At 53.8% G+C, this 22,840-nt stretch overlaps 1 protein-coding gene across 1 annotated transcript; it reads right to left on the bottom strand.

Annotated features, from left to right (window-relative positions):
• Positions 1 to 1,236: 1,236 nt before the first annotated feature.
• AMN (amnion associated transmembrane protein) lies at positions 1,237 to 22,715 on the bottom strand. Its single transcript, XM_063159914.1, has 12 exons — positions 22,592 to 22,715; positions 20,488 to 20,606; positions 20,330 to 20,374; positions 11,128 to 11,215; positions 9,414 to 9,649; positions 7,763 to 7,900; positions 7,576 to 7,684; positions 6,451 to 6,533; positions 5,404 to 5,590; positions 4,411 to 4,585; positions 1,771 to 1,873; positions 1,237 to 1,521 (listed from the first exon to the last, which is right to left on the bottom strand). Exons 1-12 carry the CDS (start codon positions 22,632 to 22,634, stop codon positions 1,426 to 1,428), a joined length of 1,422 nt encoding a protein of 473 aa, XP_063015984.1. The 5' UTR covers positions 22,635 to 22,715; the 3' UTR covers positions 1,237 to 1,425.
• Between the last annotated feature and the right edge of the window lie 125 nt (positions 22,716 to 22,840).

Raw genomic sequence — 22,840 nt, forward strand, 5'->3', positions numbered from 1 at the left:
GGGTATTCCCCATGGCAGCTGGTGGAGGCTGATGGCTTCCTCTGCTTTCTGACCTGCCTGCTGACCATTTCACCCAGCAACGAGTGCCTGAGAGGGGCAACAGAGACTCCTGCCCAGGCAAGCTGCTTTTCAGCTCAGTACTGGGGGAGGAGCCCCCTCAGGAGAGGTGAAACCCCAAGGGGGTGTGTGCCCTGAGCACAGGACTGCCCTGGCTCTGCCCCACTTGCAAATGCACCACAGCACCCAGAGAAGCCTTGCTCCCTGCTGCCTTTGTGCTTTTGTCCTGCCTGTTCCCAGAGGGCAGGGCTGCTCCCACCACAGGCTGCCTTTTACCCTTCTTCAGGGCTCTGATGCACCTAATGATGAATTCCCAGCCCTTTGAGAAGGGATTATGTCTTCCAGAGACTAGAACAAAATATTATAAACTTAAAATAGCTGCTTCCTTATGGAATATGCCAACAAGCCCTACTGAATACTCAGTAGAGTGTAAATTTGCATCCATTTGCATACATATCCATAATTTCCACCTCACCCATCAGCCCTGCTCCATAAAGATGCACAGCCTGACATTGTGAGCAGATGATGGTGTTTGAAACAGGCCAGAGCTAACGAGGCCCCTCAGTGCCACTGCCCCAGCCCTCATCAGAGATGCGCTGGTGTGACTGTCCCCAGCCCTCAGCTCCTGCCTGCATCCCTCCCAAGGACCCTGGCATCAAATTTCCTTCCCCTTCCACCATGAGAAGACCTTCTCACCTTGAGGAATAACAGAATAAATCCCCAAAGGTCCAAGAGGGTTTCTTACCTATCAGTCCAGGCACAGAGGAAATGAGCAAGCTCCAGAAGCTTTCCTGGGGAGGGAATTGTTTAATCAGGACTGCACCTCACCAGCACCCAGTGGACAGGAATGAGAGGATGAATGGGGACCCTGAGCAGAGATCCCCAGCACTGAGCACACTCCTGGAAAGCAAAACAACCTTCCAGACCCTGAAGGCTCTGGGTCATATTCCAAAATTCATATTCTGAATTTCTGTCATGCAGCCAGGGATGCTTCCTTCAACCTGCTGTGTGCCCTGGGGCAAACCCAGCAGAGTGCTGGCTAAAGCAAGGGGTGCTGAGCTAGACCCCAACTTCTCTGGATACCATCTGAGACCCAAATCTCAATGCTGAACTATCTACAAAGAACTGACACCTGCAAAATACAGTTTAAAACCCAGAAGTAGCACCAGGGAGACCATGTCCATGTGACTGAGTCCTAACAGTGAAGGCTTGCTTTGGTTTCCTTCACTGAAAAAAAATACACTTTTATTCAGGTGGGATCTGCTTCTGGCTTGAATCCCACCAGGAGTGATGTGAGGGGCTGTGAGGGCTGGAGAGGTGGAGATATCCCCAGGGGAGTGGGGTCTGCCCCAGCACGAGTCCACACCATCAGGTCTCTGTCTCGCTCGCATTGTACAGAGGGTTGAGGTAGAACACCTGGAGATCTTTGGATGCCACTTCTGCAAGGTCAACATCTGGAGGCTCCTGCAACAGCAAGGGAGGAAAAACAACCAGTGGGGAGAGAAGAAAACCCTTGGGCAAAACCCACCCAGGGCTGAGTCCCTGCAGCAGCCACAGGCCGGTGACCTCAGGGAGAACAGGAATGTCCCACAAACCCCTCCTGGCCTGGGGACAGCAGGATCCCTCTCAGGTAACCCCAGGAGGATTTCAGGAGTGTCACAGCAGTCAGCAGCTCCTGCCCCTGCCCCAGGCACCCCGGCAGGGGGGACTCACCACGCTGAACACGGGGTTGTCAAAGCCTTTGTCACTGGCTGGTGCAGGGGGCGCCGGCTCCTCCATCCTCTCCCAGGGGTGCTGCGGGCGCAGGGTGGGCAACCTGGGCAGAGCTGGGCATCAGCACCCACAGCCCTGCAGCCCTGCAGCCGGGCATCAGCACCCACAGCCCTGCAGCCGGGCATCAGCACCCACAGCCCTGCAGCCGGGCATCAGCACCCACAGCCCGGCAGCTGGGCATCAGCACCCACAGCCCGGCAGCTGGGCATCAGCACCCACAGCCCTGCAGCCGGGCATCAGCACCCACACCCCTGCAGCCCTGCAGCCGGGCATCAGCACCCACAGCCCTGCAGCTGGGCATCAGCACCCACAGCCCTGCAGCCCTGCAGCTGGGCATCAGCACCCACACCCCTGCAGCTCGGCATCAGCACCCACAGCCCTGCAGCTGGGCATCAGCACCCACAGCCCTGCAGCTCGGCATCAGCACCCACAGCCCTGCAGCCCTGCAGCTGGGCATCAGCACCCACAGCCCTGCAGCTCCCCCAGCTGAAACCCAGCTGCCCCAAGAGGTGGATGGCAAATTATACAGGGGGAAAACGTCAGGCTGTTATTGAAATGGGGTATTTGTAACCCTGCCCAGGGAAAAGCAGCTGTAGCCAGCAGAAATCATTCAGCCTGGATTTCTGGGACCTGCATTCTGGAGGGAGGAGTTTGCAGAGGCAGGCAACTCTAGCACAGGCTTCATTTTGGAGCAATCATTCCTTCCCTGTGGCCTAAATGAATTGCCACAGAGCTGGAACCTGTTCCCACTGTAATCTCAACAAGTATTAATTACTTTTACCATTACTTTTATCATTGCTTTTATCACATTATCATTTTTTTCATCTTAATCACCATCACTACTTGTGTTATTTTCTTCATTACTTTTCTCCTAAGGGTCCCATTCACTGAGTACTCCCCTGCACTGGGCAGCTGCTGCAGGTGGGCTCAGCAGCAGGTCCATGCACATCACCTCAGGAGCTCTGAGGGAAGCTGTGCCAGGCCCCTTTTGGTGGAAACAAGGGGACCTGCAGCTCCAGTGGCTGGGCTTGGGTTCAGTTCTGTCTCCTATAGCTACACAAAATTCCCTCCTGCTGCTGACAGAGCTGGTTTCAAAGGCCTGTCCAGCATCCAAAGAAGCATCAGTGAAAGATAAATCATCAAGTAGCAATTACGGGCCTGGGAGTTTTATTTAGAAATTAAATGAAGGCACGGGTTTACTGCTAGGAAATATCATGTCAGCACGTGTCAAGCAGCAGGGCAAGTGTTCCTGGCCAGGGCCACTGCTGCACAGTGACAAAATCCCAGTGGAGGAGGCAGGAGGGAACAAACAACCTGACTTGTGAGCCTGTGACACAGCAGCCCCAGCACAAGGGAGCTCAGCACCCCCCAGCAGACACAGGTTCATTTTGCACATGCAAATTTAAACAATTCCTGAGCCCTGGTTATCAAGTGTACAAAGCCAACCCCACTTGCTCAAGCTGGGTACCCTGCAAAACCCTCCCTGAGAAAGTGGGTGCATGTGGGAGGAACAGAGGTGGGTGCCCAAAGCACCCACCATGGGCACTGCTGGGATGCCCTAATCACAGCCAGGCCCCATATCCAAGCTGTGAGGGAAAATGGTGATGGAGAAGGGTATTTGTGATGAGCTCCCAGCTGTGGTGCAGCCAGGTGCACCCTCCAGCCCTGCCCTGGGACCTGCACTCTGTACTCCATGCTGTGTGAACATGCAATGCACCAGAAGCTGCACTTGCTTTTGGAATGGCTATGAAGCTGTGGGACAAGTGTTCTGCATTATTTTGATGCATTTCTATCAAGCTGCTGGCAGGTTCAGTCCTCCCCTCTCCAGCAGGGCTGCAAACTAATGGTGCCAAGGAAAAGGAGGTGTCACTAGGCACCATGACTAGGCTGTGCAGAGCTCAGATGTCACCAGGCACCATGACAAGGCTGGGCAGAGCTCAGGAGGTGTCACCAGGCACCATGACAAGGCTGGGCAGAGCTCAGGAGGTGTCACCAGGCACCATGACTAGGCTGTGCAGAGCTCCAGCAGCCCTGCTCCCACCCAAGCACTCTGCACCCTGCCAAGAGGCAGCTCCTCATGGTCATGGAGGAGAATGAAGCAACAGTCCAAGAGTGCAGAAGTGCCTTTCAGCCACCTCACCTCCAGAAAACCATGAGGAGCAAGGACAGGTTTTAAACTGACACAGGGCAGGTTTAGATTAGATATTGGGAACAAACTCTTTACTATGAGGGCACTGAGGTTCTGGCACAGGTTGCCCAGAGAAGCTGTGGATGCTCCATCCCTGGAAGTGTTCAAGGCCAGGGCTGGGGCTCTCAGAAAACTGGTCTGGTGGAAGGGGTCACTGGCTATGGCAGGGGGCTGGAACTGGATGATCTTTGAGTCCTTCCAACCCAAACCACGTTGTGGTTCTGTGAACAGTAATGGGAGGTGGCAGGGTGCCAGTCCATGCCCCTTCCCATGGGAGCTCTGGGCAGCGCCGTGTGCCCTGTGTGCCAGGCTGGAAGGACAGCCTGGGCTGGCAGCTGCTCCCAGGCAGAGGCAGCCTGAATATCTGCTGCTGGCAGAAGCCCCATCCTTACCTCAGCTTTCCCCTTCTGTAGAGAAAGAGGATCCCTCCAAGGAACAGGAGACTGAAGAGCAGCCCCATGACCGTCCCTGCTGCGATCCTGCTCACTGGGGGGCTCCCCACCTGCCCAGTGGCAGTGCTGCCAGTGGCCACTTCCATTCTGCCACTTGAAATGCCGAGAGCTTCACCTGGGAAGAGACAGGGATGAGGACTGTACAGGGCAACACATCCCCACACCCATGGCAGAGGGAGCCTTCAGCTGGGTCAGGTCCTGCCTGCCTGGCTGATCGTCCTTCCCTGGGAACAGCAATGGGATTCACAGGGGGATGGACTCAACGGGGACAAGTCCCTCTGGGTCTGCCACCCACACAATGACCACCAGGTCCCCTGGCCGTGACCTGTGTGCCCATCAGCATCTGCCAGCCTTCATGCCATCTGCAGAAGTGGCGTCCAAAGATCTCCAGGTCTTCTACCTCAACCTGTCTCCTGTCTACCTCTGTCTCCACAAGCAGCATTCTGGCTGCAGAGCAGCTCTCCAGAGAGGGAATCTGGGGGCCCTGGCAGGCACCCAGCTGGTCATGGTCAGATGTGGCATGGAAGCACACTGGTATCCCAGGCTGCAGGAGGAGAACTGCCAGCAGGGCAAGGGAGGTGACCCTTCCACTCTGCTCTGCCCTGCCCTGGTGAGCACAGCTGGAGCTGTGGTGAGCCAGGCTCTTCTCAGCAGGTCCCAGTGGCAGGGCAAGAGGCAACGGACAGATACTGAATATGGTAAATTCCACTTAAATACCTATATTCATCTAAGTATTTATATATAAAAAACTGTTTTACTGCAGAGAGAGTCAGTTGTGGAGACAGGATGTGGAGAGATGCTGTCGAATCTCCCTCCTTAGAGACATTCAAACCCAACTGGCCATGAGGGCTGCTGGCAGGGAATGCAAAGCGCTGGCCAGCAGTGGGTCTGGGTGCCCCTGCAGGGGACCTGCTGAGGAGAACAGGGGGTTACCGTGCTGTGCTATGTCCTGCATGATGTCTGCTGCCAGCTGCTGGGCAGCGGTGCCCGCCTGCGCTCCCGCTCTGTCATCAATCAGCACCATCTGGATGAGAGGAGCGGCGCCGCGGGACACGAGGCCCAGGAAGGTCTGTGCTCTGTGCACCTTGGACATGGCCAGCTGCACACCGGCGTATCTGGGCTGCCCAAAACACAAGGAGACAGTAAAGCCAGGGAGAGGACAGGCACACGTCAGGCACATGTCCAGACAGCCACGATGGGTGCAGCTGCAAGGCCCACCTGAACCCTCCTGTGAGCCCCACCACGGAGCTGCCATCCCTGTCACGGCAGCGCCATTCCATTTCCCAAAGGAGAGGCCTGTACATCCCCTCTCTCCCAGGCTGTGACCAGCACCCAGCACACAATGAGCCCCCATGGAGGAGAGCATGCTGAGAAAGCAATTTCATGTATCACACCCATTAAAAGCTGTATGAAGACGTGTGGCTGTAAGGAGGGCAGGCAGACAGCTTTCAGCCAGGATCAATAGTGCAATACCCTGGTATCGAACCTCCCAGTGCAGCACAGAGCACACCTCCTCCCCCAGCAGCCCCTGGCAAAGAGGAGGGATGTCATGTTGTGTCTGACAAGCAGCAGCATGAAGTGATGCTTTGTAGAGCATCTGAGAGTTGGCCAGTGCCAGGGAATGCCCTGCTGCAGGTTTGCCCATCCCAGCTGTGTGCTGAGCTCCCTGCTCTGCTCTGTTTTCCACAGCAGCAAGCCCCCCTGCATCCTTCCCCACTGCAAGCCAGCAGCTCTTCCTGCCCTGAGCTCAGCAGCTGGTGGGGCTGTGGTGGGGAGCAAGGAGTCAGCTCCCACAGCAAGCAGGCACATCCAAGAGGTCACACAGGGAGTGTGGGCCCTGCAGGGTGGTGGGGAGTGAGCTGCACCCCTGGCACACTGGGACCACATGCCCCAGACAGTCCCACAGCCATCATGTCACCAGCAGATGTGGCAGGTGGCTCGTGGTTTCATTAGCCCCTCCCAATCTGGCAGGCTCAGTACCTGGCTCAGCAACTCTTGGACCAATTTGTCCTGGTACTTCTGCAGGTCAAAATCAGGAGTGAACTCCAGGTTAATGGTGGCCCCTGCAGCCAGAAAACAGACAGACAGACATCAAACTCACCACGGGTGGGCAGAGAGCAGCCACAGCAGCACAGCTCTGACTGCCATGATAGGCACTGGGGACCCTCTGGTACCCTGTGCAACTGATCTGGCTGGGCTCAGGGACAATCCTCCCCTGCTGGTCTTTTTGTCAGCTGGGTTTGATGAAAGGCCTTTGACTTTCCAGTATATTCTGGAGAGAAGCTTTCCCTGGAAAGTTTTCACATACTTATCCCTCTGGGAAGCTCTTCATTTCCCTGGTTCTGGGGCATGAGGCAGCACTACCCTGGCTTGGGGGGGAAGGCTGAGGAGGGAACACCTGTGCTCCCCACACCAGTGCACTGCAGTCATGGGGACAAATATTGTCCTGAGAAAAAATACAATTAAGCATTTGCTAAAATTTTAAATTGTCCTAAAGAATGTAAGGGCCTATGCTTTTAGGAGCACACTGGAGAAACATATGGTGGCATTTTAATGAATTTGGTATGACATACCAAATATTGGATGCCAAGTATCCAGGTACAGTTGTGCATGAAAAAATGCCCCTAGCAACAATTCATGCAGATTAATGGAGGAGCACCCATTGCAGAGAGAATGCTGTCAATCTGCATGCTTTTATTTTAAATAAAATTAAACAAGCTGGCTGTTGGGGAGCTGACATTACAGTGGAAAAGGCTGCATTTCCTCTGTGTGTTTTCAGCTGCATAAACTCAGCAGAACCCTATTAGCTTGACGAGCTCTGACATCCTGACAGGATAAACCAGAAGCAGGGACAAAGGGCTGCGACTGAGAACAAGCTCCCAAAAGCCAGGATCTCTTCAGAAAGATGTGCTGGAAGATGGCACAATGGGATCTGAACATGGGACCCACAGATGGGACCCTTGCCAGCAGGGATACAGCAAAACTCCAGCTTACAACCAGCAGCAAGGACCCCCTGCACCCAACTTTCCCCCATGGAGCCAGGGGAAGCAGGCTGGGGCAGCTGGCATGGCAGGGAGGAGGAATAGGGCCGTGTTCCCCACTCACCACAGATGCCACAGCAGTGGCCAAGGGGCTGCAGAGGGCTCTGGCACGCTGGCTCTGGGCACTGCCTCCCTGGTGCCCTGAGCAGGGCTGCGCAGATGCGGGGGCCATCCTAAAGGATAGCAGGGCAGGGTCAGTCCTGGCCCCACAAACTGCATGGGAACCCCAAAACGGGAAAGGGAAGACTCACCAGGGCGTTCCCACAGGCACAGCCAGACTTATCAGGACAGCCAGTGCCTGTCACCTGAAGAGTGCCATTGCCATGAAACTGCAGCGGGGCAGAGGGGCCCCCCAGGTACCCAGCCCAGGACGATGGGGTGTTCAGCTCCTGTGCAGGGAAGAGCAGCAAAGCAGGTGAGTATGCCAGGACAGGTCCCAGTGCTGGCCCCAGGCACCCAGCCATGCTGCTGGGACACCTGGTGTCACATCTGATGGCCATCACTGGGAAGCCCCAGTGCAGGCAGTGATGCAGCAGGAAAACCCTGCCAAAGCACTCATTCCATCTTTTCCCCTGGATCAACAGAAAAACTCTCTCAAACCAAACACAATGACACTGAGATGGCTGGGCCTTTTCTTCTTTTGCTTTCCATCTTTCTGCTGGCTCAGAGAATTCAAGTTACCAGCTTTTCACTACTGGGAGGAAGGGGGCTGGGTTTGAACTGTTTTCCCTCTATCTGGGAAAGAATTTCTATGTGCTTGGCATTAGCAAAGGCTGAGCTAGACTAACCAGCCTCATCCTGCCAAGTCACCGGTGATTCTCTCACCCACTCTCTTCCACAGGAAGTGTCTCCATGCTCTGGCACAACAGGTAGATTTCTCAGGCCCTGGGGTGAAAACAGTCATCACAGAGCACAGAGTAGGCTGGCTACAAAGGGATAGAGAAGCTCATAAGGTCAGTTCTCAGGAAATATGCTATGATCATAAAAAGCACCTTCTCCTTCCATCTCATCGCTCAGCAGCAGCCCCAGCCCTGAGGGACAGCCAGCAGTGTCCCTGGATGGGATGATGTGCTGTGGGGTAATCTGAAGCATCAGCAGGACCAGCATCACTCTGAGCACCCAAGAGCATCCACCTCTGCATCCCTGGGGCTCTGTGGGGCTGGGGTGAGTTCTGCTGGGGCACTGCCTTGTTCAGACTCGCCTGCACCCGCCTGGGCACCGACTGAGTCTATTACTCAAAAAGCAGCTACCTAATGCCTGGCCCTGAAATGGCAGATCCCAGCCAGCACAGCAGCAGAAATAATAAATAACTTATGAAACGCCTGCCGCATCTCCCACTCCTGGAAGGAGCCTGTGTTTACCGCTGCAGCGCCTGTGATCTTCTGCTCCTCCGACCAGGAGGGACAGGGCTCGTGGGGAGCCTGATTCCCGGGCTGAGGCACAGCAGCCTGCCAGCGCTTCTATAATTATCCCTCCAATCAATTAAAGAGCAGTGCTGAAGCAAAGCTGGGACACGATCACTGGGCCACAGGCCATGTTAAGGTCGGGGGCAGGAGGGAGGTGTCCCCAGAGGGTTCCTGAGCAGCACGGCTGCAGACACGTGCCTGGGAAGGGAGTGACCCCTGGGAGCCGCAGAAGCTGCCATTTGCTGATGGTTTGACCCGTGCATATTGGCCCTTTTTTAAACATTCATAGTGAGACAGCCTGCACTCCCACACTTCAGTGAGGGAGCTGATAACAAACTGGTTGATGCAAAAAGCCATAGAGGCCATCCACAGCAGCAGCAGCAGCTCATGGAGCTGCAGCCCCGCGGGTGTGCCCATCTCCCGGTGCAGCGCTGCTCCCCCTCCCGGGGCTGTGCTGAGAAGGAGCCGAGCCAGTTTCTCTTCCTCCCCGCCTCACCTGGCCCATGACAGAGATGCTGCGGAGCTGAATCACGGGCTGCGCTGAGTCGGTGTTTACCCGGAAGGAGGTTTCGGGCTGGAAGAGAACATCGTCGTGGCGGCACGGGACGCGCTCCTCATGCACCGAGAAGATGGGCCCGCCGGGCCTGAGCTCCCCGCTGGGGAGGACATCCTGCCACAGCGTGGGGTCGAACCACGAGCGGTGCTCAGCATCAGCAAACCTCACTGTTCCACCTGGAAAAGGGACAGAAAAGGCTGAGCATGACCCCAACCCAAATCCAAAGCCCCAGCAGATGCATCTGGGTTGGTAAAACCTTCACCTGAAGTGAAGGATCTCACCCTGCGGGCAGGGAGCCGAGGGCTGGCCCTGGCATCTCCCTCACGGGCACCCACTGCAGGCATTTCCCAGAGCTTGGCAAAGCTTCCCAGAACTCAGGGCTTGGGTCTCAGCCCAAATCCCACATCTGCCTGCAGGCTTCCAGGCCCAGATCCCACAGGATATTTTTTCCCCATTTTTTAAAGCTCATCCTTAAGGAGGATGTTAAGGAGGAAAACATCTGCCAGAATGCTGAGTAACAGCTAAATCTGATAAAAATGGGTATGATAATTCATGTCCCAGTTTCCCAGCAGCCTGGCAGTCTGCAGAAATATGACAGGCACTATTCCCTGCAGCAGGTAACCCCAAAGCCAGTGCTCAATTTAACTATCAATTATTTAACCATTAACCATCTCCGTGCTGGTTAGTCTTATCATGCAGTGCCCTGATTCCTTCTCTCCCTTCCCGGCAGCTGAACCTTTATCAATTCAGCCAGAATGCAGGTATTTAGTGACTGAATTATTTGCATTCAATTTGAAATCATGCTTTAGAGAAGTCCATTTGTGAAAGCTGTCCCAGAAACGGCAGCTGATTTCAGGGGAGCAGTGCATGGTCAGCAGGAAAAGCCCAGTGCCAAGCACAGATGCTAGAGCATCGCTGCTGGGGGGCAAAGAGCCCCAAAACAAATAAAATTATAGGGATGAAGGATTTCAGAGTGGTTCCAGACAGTCTTAAGATACAATCCTTCTTCTGGGCAGACTGATTTAGACTTTTTCTCTCTTTTTTCTCTTTTTTTTTTTTTTTTTTTTCCATTCAGAGTGCAGGCACAGATGCTCTGCTTGAATACTTCCTTCCCTGTAGAGGAACTAAAAAGTTACTTGCCACCGAAAGCATGGGGCAGTTCTTAAGCACTCCAAATACACCTCCCTAGAAAACAGCTTTCAGATGAAAGCAGGCAGCAATGACACAAAGCTCCTGTCTCAGCCATGGGCTGGGGGAGGGGAGGATGTGTGTGTGGGGCCAAAGGACAGCGTGTTGTGGTGGCCATGGTTTGGATCACCAGCGTGTAACTCCTAACTGGTTTTCTTTAGAAACACCATGGCAGAGAAAATAAGGGCTTTGATGTGGCTACATGCTTAATAGGCAAGGGAAAATACAAACAATATTTGCCTCTCTGCTACAACTTCAAAGGCTTCCCTACTGTAATTACCTTTTAAGAAGACAGGTGATCTAGGAGGGAAAAAAGATCTGATGTGAGGGAGGTCATCAAAGAAAAGGTAAGTATTGAAGAGGAGTGATTCACTTTGCCCTGAGGTAGGACCTTTGTAGAAGTATTTGGGCTGAATTTACAGGACTCATCACAGCCTGATGGGTGCCTGGTTTGGGCACAGAATACCTGAGTCACAGCCTGGATCCCAGCTGCCATCGAAAGCTGTGAAGGCTGCACCAGCTGCCAGCAGGAACTCTCCGTTCAGGGGCAGGTACTAGATAAAGGAAGCAGAGTGTTACTGTCCTGCTGCCAGCCACCCAGGCTTGTTACCAAATAACACTGCTTATTGTTGGGCTGCCTATTACAGTCTCCAAGGCACTTCACAGTTATCAGGAGCTACCCTTACCATGCCCCATGTACCTGGGAAAGTATCAGCTCCTGGTTTTATGGATGAGCATCCTGTAATGGGGAGAGGCAGTGTGACATTATCCTCCATAACACAGAAAAGCATTCAGAGGAGCAAGAACAGGAAAAAGCAAAATAAGCTCTTTGGCAGTTTCTTCCTCCTCTTGTACACACTCACAGCAGCTCAAGAAAAACCCAACCCTACTCTGCAAGTGCCAGAGGCCCCCTCACTTAACAGGTTCCCCCCTCCATGGGCTGTGCTTGCCCCACAACATGTAAATCAGGGGCCCAGGCTATGCTTGGTACAGTGTCAGGTAGTGAATTTGCACTGAGCACAAGCTAAGGGAAATGCACGGTGGCATTGGGAGCAGCTTGCCACAGCCAGACTCTCTTCTTGCTGGGCAGGACATCACCAGCTGTAGTCAGGGTCACAGCACTGACCTGGCTTCAGCCTGCAGGGCTCACCCATTAACAAACAAAACAGGCACAGCTCTGCCATGGGAGCCTTTCCAGCAAGAAACTGTGGCCACCTGGGTCACCAGCCAGCACTGCTAACTCTGGGACAGGCCCTGACATATGGTTGACTCAGGCAACTCATCCACAGCAAACAGGTTATTCAGCCCAGCCCATCTTATTTTACATTCAGAAATTGAAGAGGGAAAGTCGTTATTTCTTCCAATATTTTAGAGTCAGTGATGCTCAAGGCATCCTTCTCTAATTTGGTCTATCCAGTGTTTTAGCATCACTCCCAACAGCAGCTGAAAGCTCTCCAGGACTGAGTTATGCCAACATACAGGGTCCTGTGCTCAGGCAGAAAAAGTTAAATGGGATTTTAAGGTTTCATCTACTTAACTGGTCTTTAAATATGTATGTAGGTTAGAGAAAGCAAGAGTTATGACTGACTGCTGCATGGTGGCCATGACAGCTCTCCGTCCCTGGGCAGTCCTGCCTGAGGATGCTCAGTCCCACTCAGAGGCCACCATGGGGAAGGGATGGGGGAGGTGGACAAGGCAAAAAGCTCATCACCCCCAAACTCTAGGTGGGCACCTGTTAAGAAGTTGAGTGCCTTGTTGGTGCAGTGCTTTGAAAGCCTTAGCCCTGGTACCTCTCTCCTGGCTCAGGAACCTTGAGAAGCCAGGATAGAGAGCAGAGGGTGGCTGTCACCAAGACAAGTCCCCCAGTGCTCCTCTGCACCATCTGCTGTGGACCCAGCAATGCCATACATTGGGCTGGACAACAGGGGACGACGCTGGGAGTAACTGAGGTTGGGGCAACCTGTGCCCCAAGAGTGTGCATTCCTCCCCCCAGCCAGGAAGAAGTCTTTGCCTAGGGACATTGCTCCATCAGAGCACAGCTTGTGTCCTGCCATCAGGTTCTCTGAATTTCTTACTTTTGAGTAAGGAAATTTGTCCAATACTAAAGCACTGAAAAAGGCTGAAAGGTCTGCCAGGATACAAAAGGCATAATGTTATTTAGCTGCAGATGAAAAAGCCATCAAAACATGTCTGTTTTGAAGCTCAGGACTTGGTTGGCATTCAGCTGGGTGAGGGCAATGCTACCAGCTTCAACCACAAAATGCTGCACTTCAGTTCAAGTGCCCTGGCTTGTTTTCCTGTGAGCTCAGGCAGGAGTGGGTGATGGGACATTAGGAGCAGTCAGCTGCCACCCATGCTCAGGCCAGTGCCAGCAGCATTGCCAGCCCAGTCCCTTCTTCCAGGCTGGCTGGGCCATTGCAGCCCCTGGCCCCTGCAGCCTGCTGTGCACAGCAGGGCCAGGCAGGAAGGGGGCCAGCTGGCTGCTGGGGCCAACTGAGCTGCTCAGCCTGGGCCTTTGGATGGGATGCAGCAGATCATTTCACCAGCACAGGGTACCAGCTCTTCATGGCAGTCAGCTCTGGGCACCCTGCACGTGCTTGGGAGGGCAAGCAGGTCTGGATGGGCCAGCAGGACCCAGCACCAGTTCTACTCAAGAGGAGAGCTGGGAGAAATGTCTCATGCCAAATATGCCTCATGCCTGCAGCACCTGTGCTCTGGAGACATTGGCCTCTGACCTCTCAGGACAAGCTGCAGCTTCTCCAGCCACCACAGGAGATCCCCCTCCACTGCTGAGGCCAAACTCCCAGGCTGGCTGGTATTCCAGAGGAAGCTGCTCATGTGGGTGTCAGTGAGGCAGTGAAATGAGAGTGAGCACACACCACGTCCCTTCACACCCTGGGATTACCCAAACACTGCAAGCACCAGCCCTGGAATTAAAATGCAACACAACACGATGCAAGACAGGGCACAGAGTCACCTCATCTCCACAGACATCAAGCTCAGGAAGAGCTCTGCACTTCTGCTTCATCACAGGAATGTCTGGGGCTGGGCCCTGCAGCTGTGGCTCCCTGCCCACTGTGCTGCACATCCACCACCAGCCCTGCCTGAGACTCTCACCACTGGGCAGCATTTCAGGAGATTCTCCATCACCCAGTGGATCTTTGTAAATAATTTGCCCTTTCTTTTTTCCTAACGTAAGTTAAGCATCTCAGCTTACTGCAGAGGACAAATAGAGACTCTGGTTGGGCAGTGGTTTTCTACCTTTGGGAATTTAGTATGGAAATTGTATGGAGGTTGGGCCACTTTCCAAGTACATTTTGAACTGAGCAATGACAGGTACCAGTGGACCTAAGCCAAAAAGCTGGAAGTTTCATCTGCTTTCCCTTCCTCCTGCCAACATGTACTCCAGGGCCATTAATATAGTGAGTGTTTAGAGTCCCATTAGTCATTTTCCATCCCTGATATAGGTAAATCACTTATCTCCTCAGTTATCGTTATCAAGTGTAATGACAACCAAAACACAGTCATTTTTCTTATCAAAGTCGGGGGAAAAAAAAAAAAAAAAAAAAAAGAAGAAAGACCCTATGTGGCTCTTGGACCAGCCCCAGCATTGCACTACCAGAAGGAATCTGCTCCCCCAATGCATAAGTGAAAAAGAAACTAGCCTCCAAAATGTGAAATCAAAAATAGCAAAGTCCTGGGAGATGGCTTTCCAATCAGGTGGCCTCTGACTGGAACCAGCCTCTGGCAGATTCTTGAGTCCCAAGCACCAGGCTGAGATGACTGACAGGAGCACTGTGACTGGCATGTCACCATCATCAGACCAAGAATAATGCACACTCGTGCTTTAACCTGGGTGAACAACACTGGTGACTGCAGCGAGGTCTTCCCCCAGCCTTGCTTTTATTTGCAACATCAATGCATTTGAATTCCTTGCTTGGATGGGATGGTGCCACCATCCCCATCACTCAACAGTGTGCCTGGGCACACTGAGCTCCACAGTGCTGCCTCCACAGCTGCACCAGCAGGCAGGTCAGCAGCCATCAGCCCCCAGCTACATCCCCTTGCCTGGCACCCAGCCCAGGAGCAGCTTTGGCCCTGGTGCTGCTGGCTCTCCACTGGAAAACATCACTGGGATAGGATGCAGGTGGGCTATGGCTCCAACACAGACTGCTGTAACCCACCACAAGCAATAATGCACAAGGGAAATTTCCATTTCATCTTTCTCAGTACAGCCCTGCTGGGGCAGTGGCAGCAGCAGGCAGCCAGGGCAGCAGATGGGTGGGCCCTGCCTATTCTGTCCCAGATGGGAACAGCAGGGGGATTTTCCCAGGGTCTGCTGGGGCCGGGGGTCTCAGCACAGCTGGTGCCTGGGTGATATCCAGCTGCTGGCTGACACCCCAGAAAGGCACAGGGCCAGGATCACCCACAGGTGAATCCCTCAGACAGCGCTGGAGCATTGCCAGGGGCTTGCTCACAGCCCAGCATTTCTTGGGTTCATTACTGAGGTTTCATTCATCCACCCTCTGGCCCAGATGAAGCTTTCATCTGCTCCCTCAGGACAGTGTCCTTCCCCTCAGCCACCCACGCCACCCCACACCCCCAGTTTGCTGCCAGAGCCAGCCTGCTCCTGCCACAGCCCTCAATCCCACAGCAGCTAGTCCAGGTCCCCAGTAAGGCAGGATGACTTCCTGCCACCCCGAGACCTCAGTGTGAGGGTCCCTGCTGCTGGAGTAGCACCTTGCTGCCCAAACACCTCCCTGCTATGAGGAATGGAGCTTTATCTTCCCAAGGAAACCAGGCCAGAACTGCAGCCTGTATCCCCATGCTCGTGCAGGCTGATGCAGCACGCCCGGGGCACGGAGGCTGGTGCTGCTGTCCATGGGTCCCGCCAGCAGTGGTGGGGGATGCCCACAGCCCTGCTCTGACCCCAGCAATAGCTCACCCCTCTGCTTCTGACCCAGAGCAAGCAGGAGCACAGGCACAGGCACGGCGTGCCAGGGGATATCATCATTTCAGTGTCATCCCCTGCAAGCTAACGAGGTGCTTGGCTGCTCTCCCTGCCCAGCAGCAGCAGCACAGCCGCGCTGTCATTAACGCCGGAGCCGGCTCCCCTGCTGGGGGTGCTCATCACGTTTCACGGTGTGTTTCAGCACACGAGCTCCCCACAGCACCTGCCCAACCTGGCCTTGCCACCACATCCCCTGGCACAGGGGTGGCCTGACACATCAGGTTCCCAACACATCACGGTCCTGCCCGTCCCTACAGAGAAGCCACAGCTCCTTGGCCATGCCACGTAGTTGCTGTCTGATACAACTCCTGCCAAACCTCCCCAGTGAAAGCCATGGGAAGACAAAAAACAAACAACAGACCCAAAAAGCGCATTAACTTGATTGCCGATAGCCAGTACACACTTCTAGCTGAACAGGTCCTGACATCATACAAAAATCAGGTGTCACAGGGACATGGGAAGCCCTGAGCTCTGGATGCAGAGATACAAGAGAGGCTTAAAGCCACTTGCCAAATCTATTTCAGATTAGTTAAGCTCCTTTTCCTGAACTTTCCTCTACAGACAAGGGCAGAGAAAGCCAGGAAGAGGTTGAGGTGTGGGCAGAGGGGCCATGCCCAGCAGAGAAGGGATGGCAGACAGTCCATGGAGCAGCTTCCCAGCCAGCCAGGCTCTAGCATCCGCTGCAGCCCAGGATGCTGGCAAGCTGCTCTGCTCATCAGACTTTAGTAACTCCTCCTGCTGGAAACCAGCCTGAAATGAGCAAATAGACTCAGGGAGATGAGTGTAAACGGCTGCTTTACCAAACTCCTTTCCTGCATGCACCTTCATTGCAAACGCTGACACAGAAAAGACTGCAGGATTCCATCTTGGAATTATGTGCTGGCACACACTCCCCGGAAATTTTTTATCTTCATCTTAGGGGAAGGAAAAATAATCCCTTTTCTGGTTGTCTCATTACCCTGCTGTCTGGGAAGAGGTGGGGGAGGGAGCACCGGTGCCTGGGACTAGCGCGAACTGTGGCAATTCATTAGAGCCGGTGCCCCTGGAGAGCAATTGGCATTTCGAGATCAATCTCTGCCAGGAACCGAGCGGGAGCATCCTGCAGCAAAGCCGAGTACATTCTGCTCTCACAATTAGGCAGCTAAAAATATAAGGCTGGGGGAGGTGTCCCTGGTCAGACCCCAGTGCCACTCTGAACCCTTGCCCAGCCCTGCAGCCCCTCGTGGGGCAGGCAGGGAGGGGGTTTGGACAGAGGCTGCCCCACAGCAGAGCTCGGGGATGGGGCAGAGCTGGAAAGGTGATGTCAGGGCTGCCGAGGAACCCCAGCCAGGGTCCTCATCCTGGGGTCGAGCAAGGCTGCTCGGCCCATGTGAATAAACCCGACTCCTGCCCCCCCAAAAACAGAAGCAGCAGCATCCATCCCTGGCCCACATATCAGTGCTGGCCAGCTCAGGCACAAACTGCACCAGGGCTGCTGTTCCTGGGGCAAACACCAGGCTCACCAGGCTGCAGCCATGCCCTGCCCTGGCTCCCTTTGGAAGCACAGACATAGCCAGAGGGTCCACTCACTCTCAAGAGTCTTTCTCCCCAATCAGGAAACAAACAAAGCTTGCCCTGGAGCAACCATGCCAGGCATCATCACCTCCATTTCCATCTTTTCTGCATGTTCAGTCTCAGGCACCTCCAAAAGCTGGCTAAATACTGATCTGCATCTTTAGGCAGCTAAACACCATAGAAAATCCAGCCTAATCACAACGGTTGTGCATCAAAGCCACTTACGCTTTAAGCTGGATTTGGATTTAATGTGTGACTGAATTAGGGATCCATCTGAAACTTCAAATAACTGCTGAGCTGTGTGCTCAGTGGGTGAGCTCTGAGCAGGGAGGCAGGCTCTGCGCCCCAACAGCCTCCTCCCAAGAAAGCATCTCCCAGCACTTGGCTGGTGCCCACATGGGATGGATGGGGAGGGGAGCTGGAGAGCTCACCATACAGAAGTGAGCTTTCACATAAACGTCCAGGAGAGGAGCAATGGTGACACATGAGGACTGCCTGGCACTACACTCAACTGGGGAGTTGGGATGGGAGATCTCATGCTGTACCTCCACCAGCACCAAGCATCCCCCCCTACACGTGCCACAGCAGGCACTTATCTTCATGAAAGTCACTGAGAGCCTAATCCTTCCTCAGCCATGAATTTCCTTCTATGGTACTATAGCAAACAACATTCTGCTTTTATATTTTTTTTCTTTTTGGCCAAAGGCTGTATAGCATCTCCATGGTGACTCTAAAGCTTAATGTATTCTTGCTGATTTAAGTGATTAATGCTCCAGCGCGTGTGGCTGGCAGCCGAACAGGTGCAGCCCAGCCTCCCTGCAAAAATCCTCATGACCAATTCATTTTCTAACCAGCTGGTTGCCAAATTTCATGCCATTTGCATGAGTGGCAGCCTGGCCCAGGTGGTGGGTTTCATTCCTTTTTCATCCCTAACCTTGGCAGTCCCTGTGTCACCTGGTGACAGCAGTGCACGGCAGTGAGCAGGAGGGAAGTGCCTGAGCTGGAATTAAAAAGAAATATTAACCACCTCACTAAGAGACATGCTGGGACAGTTCACAGGGAATGGCTGGGGCAGTGATGCTCACAAGGAAGGTGTGAGCTGCAGTACAGGTTACAGGCAGGGCTGGCTGCTCACCTGCAGTGCAATTCAGCGCAGGAGGAGGATGGTGCCCTCACAGCTGCATTCCCTCATGGATCCCTCCCCATCTGCACAAAATTCACTGTAACCCTGGAGCCTGTGCAGCTGCCTGCCAGCAGCAGGGGCCCAGAGAAACCCCAAGGCACAGAGGGTCCCCAGGGGCTGCTGCCAGCACTCTGGATCCTTTGACAGGGACGAGCCAGGGGTCACTGGGGCACCCTGAGCCATCCCTCAGTGGCAACAGGAGCCATCCTCCCGAGCAGGGGGCAGGGCCATGGGTGTTGCTTTGTGCTGTACAAAGGTTGTGTGGATCTCCCTCTCCCCAGGCTGCTCAGCTCTGCTCTCCAGCCTGGCTGCACGAGGCTCAGCCGTAATGACTGACGCTGCTCTGCAATTATGCACTTTGCAAGCCTCTGATGAAAGTACTTTAGAAATATTATACATTCATCTGTAAGTAAAATAAAATCTACTGGAGTGGTATTTTGCTCTTTTCTTCTCTGGGTAAATTCCACATCATTTATTACATTATATTTGTACGTATTTCCCCAGTACATTCTTTCCTTCAAAAATTCATATTTAAAATGCCATATAAATAAAGTATCTTTTACAAATATTTGTAGAGGGATTAAACATGGCACATGGCGTTATCAAAGCATCAAAACTATTAGTGGCGTAGACAGCCTGAACAAATTACATCACATAAATTTCAAGGGCTTCTTCAAATTCAATGGCCAATAAAAGAGCAAAGCTGCCCTAAAACCAAGAGAGGAATCTCATCCACAAGCTCATCAGGTCTGGAGGAGGAGGTTTTCCAAACAGGATCCAGCCCATCTCTTCCTGTCCCAGCACTGGGAGAGGGCTCACTGGTGACCCATCCCCCACTGGCAGGCTGGGACAATGAGTTTGCTTTCCCCTTTAATTCCTCCCTGTTAAATTTTACCCTCCAAGCCACAGAGATTGAGGGCCCATGTTTCCATGGGTGCCTGTCAGCCTGCTCTGGGACAGAGTTCCTCATGTGGGACAAAACCAGGTTGCTCAGAAACCCCCTCTGAGTTGAGCCCCTTTCAATCTTGTATCACTCAACACACACATTTCAGCAGGGTGTTGTGCCCATCCTGCCACAGCTAGACTGATCATACACAGAAAAATACAAAACCCAATGGCACTTGAAAGAAAATTTCTCAAGCAACATTTTGGGATTTCCCAGAACAGTTTGTTTTCATTTTAAGATATTTTGATGTCAGCTTCACTTAGCTTCTGCCCAAGGCTAGTGCCTGCTCTGTCAACAATGCTGTGGGTTGGTGCTCCTCAGCCAAATACTGCTAAGCTCTCCATCACATGGAGGGGGTTTATCCCTCCTTTGAGAAGAAAAAATCAATTTCTTTAAAATGAAATTGGATTTTGCTGTACTTTCTCTCATTTCCCCCAAATAAAAACAAACAAACAACAAGCAAACAAATAAACAACAAAACAAAATCAACCAATCAAAACAAGCAGAAATGGGCTTTTTGGTTCCATGGTACAGAGAAACCCAGGCTGCTGTAGGACTCCTGTTCCTTTCCCCAGCTGAGGCATCCTTGGTCTGGCTGGACCATGGACGAAAGTGTCAAAGACCATGGAATGAGTTTAAACTGACAGAGGACAGTATGACATTAGATATTAACAAGAAATTCATTACTGTGAGGGTGATGAGACACTGGCACAGGTTGTCCAGAGAAGCTGTGGGTGCCCCATCCCTGGAAGTGTTCAGGGCTGGGTTGGACAGGACTTTGAGCAACCTGGTCTGCTGGAAGGTGTCCCTGTCCATGGCAGGGGGTCGGGACTGATCACCTTTAAGGCCCCTTCCGAGCCAAACCATTTTATGATTCTGTGGAGAGGGGGACACGGGAATGTGCCACCAAGCAGAGCTCCAGGGCTGGCCCTGCCCTCACCCACCCTTATTCACCTCTGCCCACCATGCCTTACCATGTCTGTCAGCGCATGGGGAGACCCGACGAAGACTGAGACAACCTGCAAGAAAAGCAAGAATGAAGTGTGCTTTGCCCTGGCAGGTAAAGGGGCTTTTCCAATGCCTGACGGCGTTGTGTGACAGCAAAAATAAAATAAACTTAAAATGTCTATACCTTGTCCTTGTCAAAGTGAACCACATCCCTGGCACAGGGGACTCTGCCTTTATCCCAGTTGGAGGCGGTTTCGAAATTGGTGTTGGGGATCCACTGCTTGTACACGGCAGCGGTGGCAGCTGGGAGGGAACAGAAAAACCAGTTCAACCCAGTCCATGAGAGGCACTGGGAGCCTGCTCTGGGATGTGCTTTAGGATGGCTTGGCATTTATAGGTCAGATTTGGGGATTCTCTACCCAAAAGCAGCTCCTGCATTGTCCCAGCTGAGCAGTCACAGCCCTTCTCTACAGAGGGGATTTTTTTTTTGGCTGGGTGATGGTTTTAGCCACTCAGACAGGAAGAGAAGCAAGGGACAAACGCTCAGCAAGCAGACAGAAGGCAGGGAAGTATCCTGCAGACAAAAGGTAAGAATAGCATAGACCTGGTAGTTAAGCAATCCTTGCAGGGGGCTTAGTTGTCATTCAGACTAATTAAACAAGCAAAAATTCCTCAGCCTTTGTTTTCCAGAAGGTACAGAGTGGGCATGCAGAGCTGTGATACCACTATGACAGGGCAAGAGAAGAAAGGGCATTGGCTGTGGGACATGTAGCACAAGTACAGGCTGCTTTCATGTGTTTGGAGCTGGAGAGGGAGGATTCAGTGGTGTACTTCAGTCTGAGACATAAATATGTCGGGAAATAGGGTTCTTCCCCCTGGGGTTTCCTGGGACAGTGGCAGTCCTGCCCTTGGGGCCCCACAGGGATGAGCCTGCTGGGCAGGGACAGGACATGGCAGAGGGGGTTTCACTCTGACCTCTGTTTGCACAAGCACAGCAGAGCAGCCTCCCGACCTGACACTGCCCAGGCTTGGCTGGGGGATGCATGTCCAGCTGAAGATGAATGAACCTCCACCAGCCTGAATTAAATGGCTTCAGGCAAGTGAGTATGAGACACAGAAAATTACCTAACAACCCTCCTACTTTTGTAATTTTAATGGATCATCTTTTCTTTAGGAGAAAGACCCATAAAATTACAAAGTATGGAGAAAGCCCGTGGTGGAAGGGCTGGGGCCCTGCAGAGGGAACGCGGGCCCAGCCCGGGGCGGGAGGGGCTCTCAGTGACTGCAGCGCTGCACAAAGCCCGGGCCCGGCTCCTCCGAGCGACGGGTGCGATGTGCCTGCAGAGGCTCTATCAGCACACAGGGATCACCGTGAGGTGCAATTTGCGCTGTTTACTCTGCCAGGGGCTCTGCCGAGACCGCTGGCTGTAGTAGCCGTCTCCAGATGAACAGGAAACGATGTATTTTTAACCAGAATGAAAGTCCTGGAGCCCAGGTGCAACCGCGGAGGGGCTCCTGCCTCACGCCGGGCTGCGGTGCCTGAGGGAGCCCTCAGGCTCGGCGAACGCACCCGTGCACTCTGTAAAACCCTCCAAGAGGGAAAAAAACATTACCGGCGGTAAGAACCGCAACCAAGCTGCTGCTCGCCGTGTTGTGGGCATAAACAGCTTCCTAGCTCAGAGCAGAAAAGAGTTTAAGAAGGAAAAAAAGCCCCCAGACAGCAATGGCAAATTGTTCCGTCCTTGCTGCTGTTCCCTCGTGTCCCTGCCGCCGGGAAGCCGGGGAATGGAGAGGCCGGAGCTGCAGCCGCGAGGTTCGGCCGGCCCCACGGCACGAAGCCTCAGCGCCCGTAGGCCGAGCGGGCTCACAGCGGGCCCACCCTGGGCACGGCTCCCCCGGCCGCAGGTTAATCCCTCTGCCCCCTGCATTCCTGCACCCTCCCCAGCCCTGGAAGTATCGGTGTGCTGTTTAATCGGCCCTGTCTCCCGGGAAGCGCAGTCCTTGAACACCAAAGCTACATGCATATTCAACAGGGAGCGTGTCCTGCAGCGCAGCGCTGCTGACTTCAAATGAGAGGCTCAGCAGGCTCTGCACTGCTGTCCCAGCCTCGGTGCCTGCCTGCCTTCCCCGTGTCCGGCTGGAAATGCCTTCTCCCGTCTGCCAGTCCGGTACACTGGGAGTGACAGAGCCCGCAGCTCTGCTCCAGGGCTGCTGGAGCACACGAAACGCGGAGCTCGCCCAGCGGTCACCCCTGCTCGCCAGGGCGGCCGTGCCCTGGCCGTACTCACCCAGGAGCTGCAGGATGCCCAGCAGGGAGAGCAGGCGCTTCATTCCGCAGCCGGCTGCCAGCCCTCGGCTCCGCGATCCCTGCCCCGCTGGACCTTGCACCTTCCCGGGCACGTGATGGGCTCAGCCGGGGAGGCTGCAGGGAGCAGGGAGTTCATCACAATGGGAGGCAGGCTTCCCCCAGCACGAACCCCACCCTCGCTCTGTCCCTGAAGCTCAGCTCCGTTCCCAGTCCCCCTGTTTCCTTGGAA

Source organism: Melospiza melodia, chromosome 6 (genome assembly GCF_035770615.1).
Source record: "Melospiza melodia melodia isolate bMelMel2 chromosome 6, bMelMel2.pri, whole genome shotgun sequence".
Lineage (NCBI taxonomy): Eukaryota > Metazoa > Chordata > Aves > Passeriformes > Passerellidae > Melospiza > Melospiza melodia.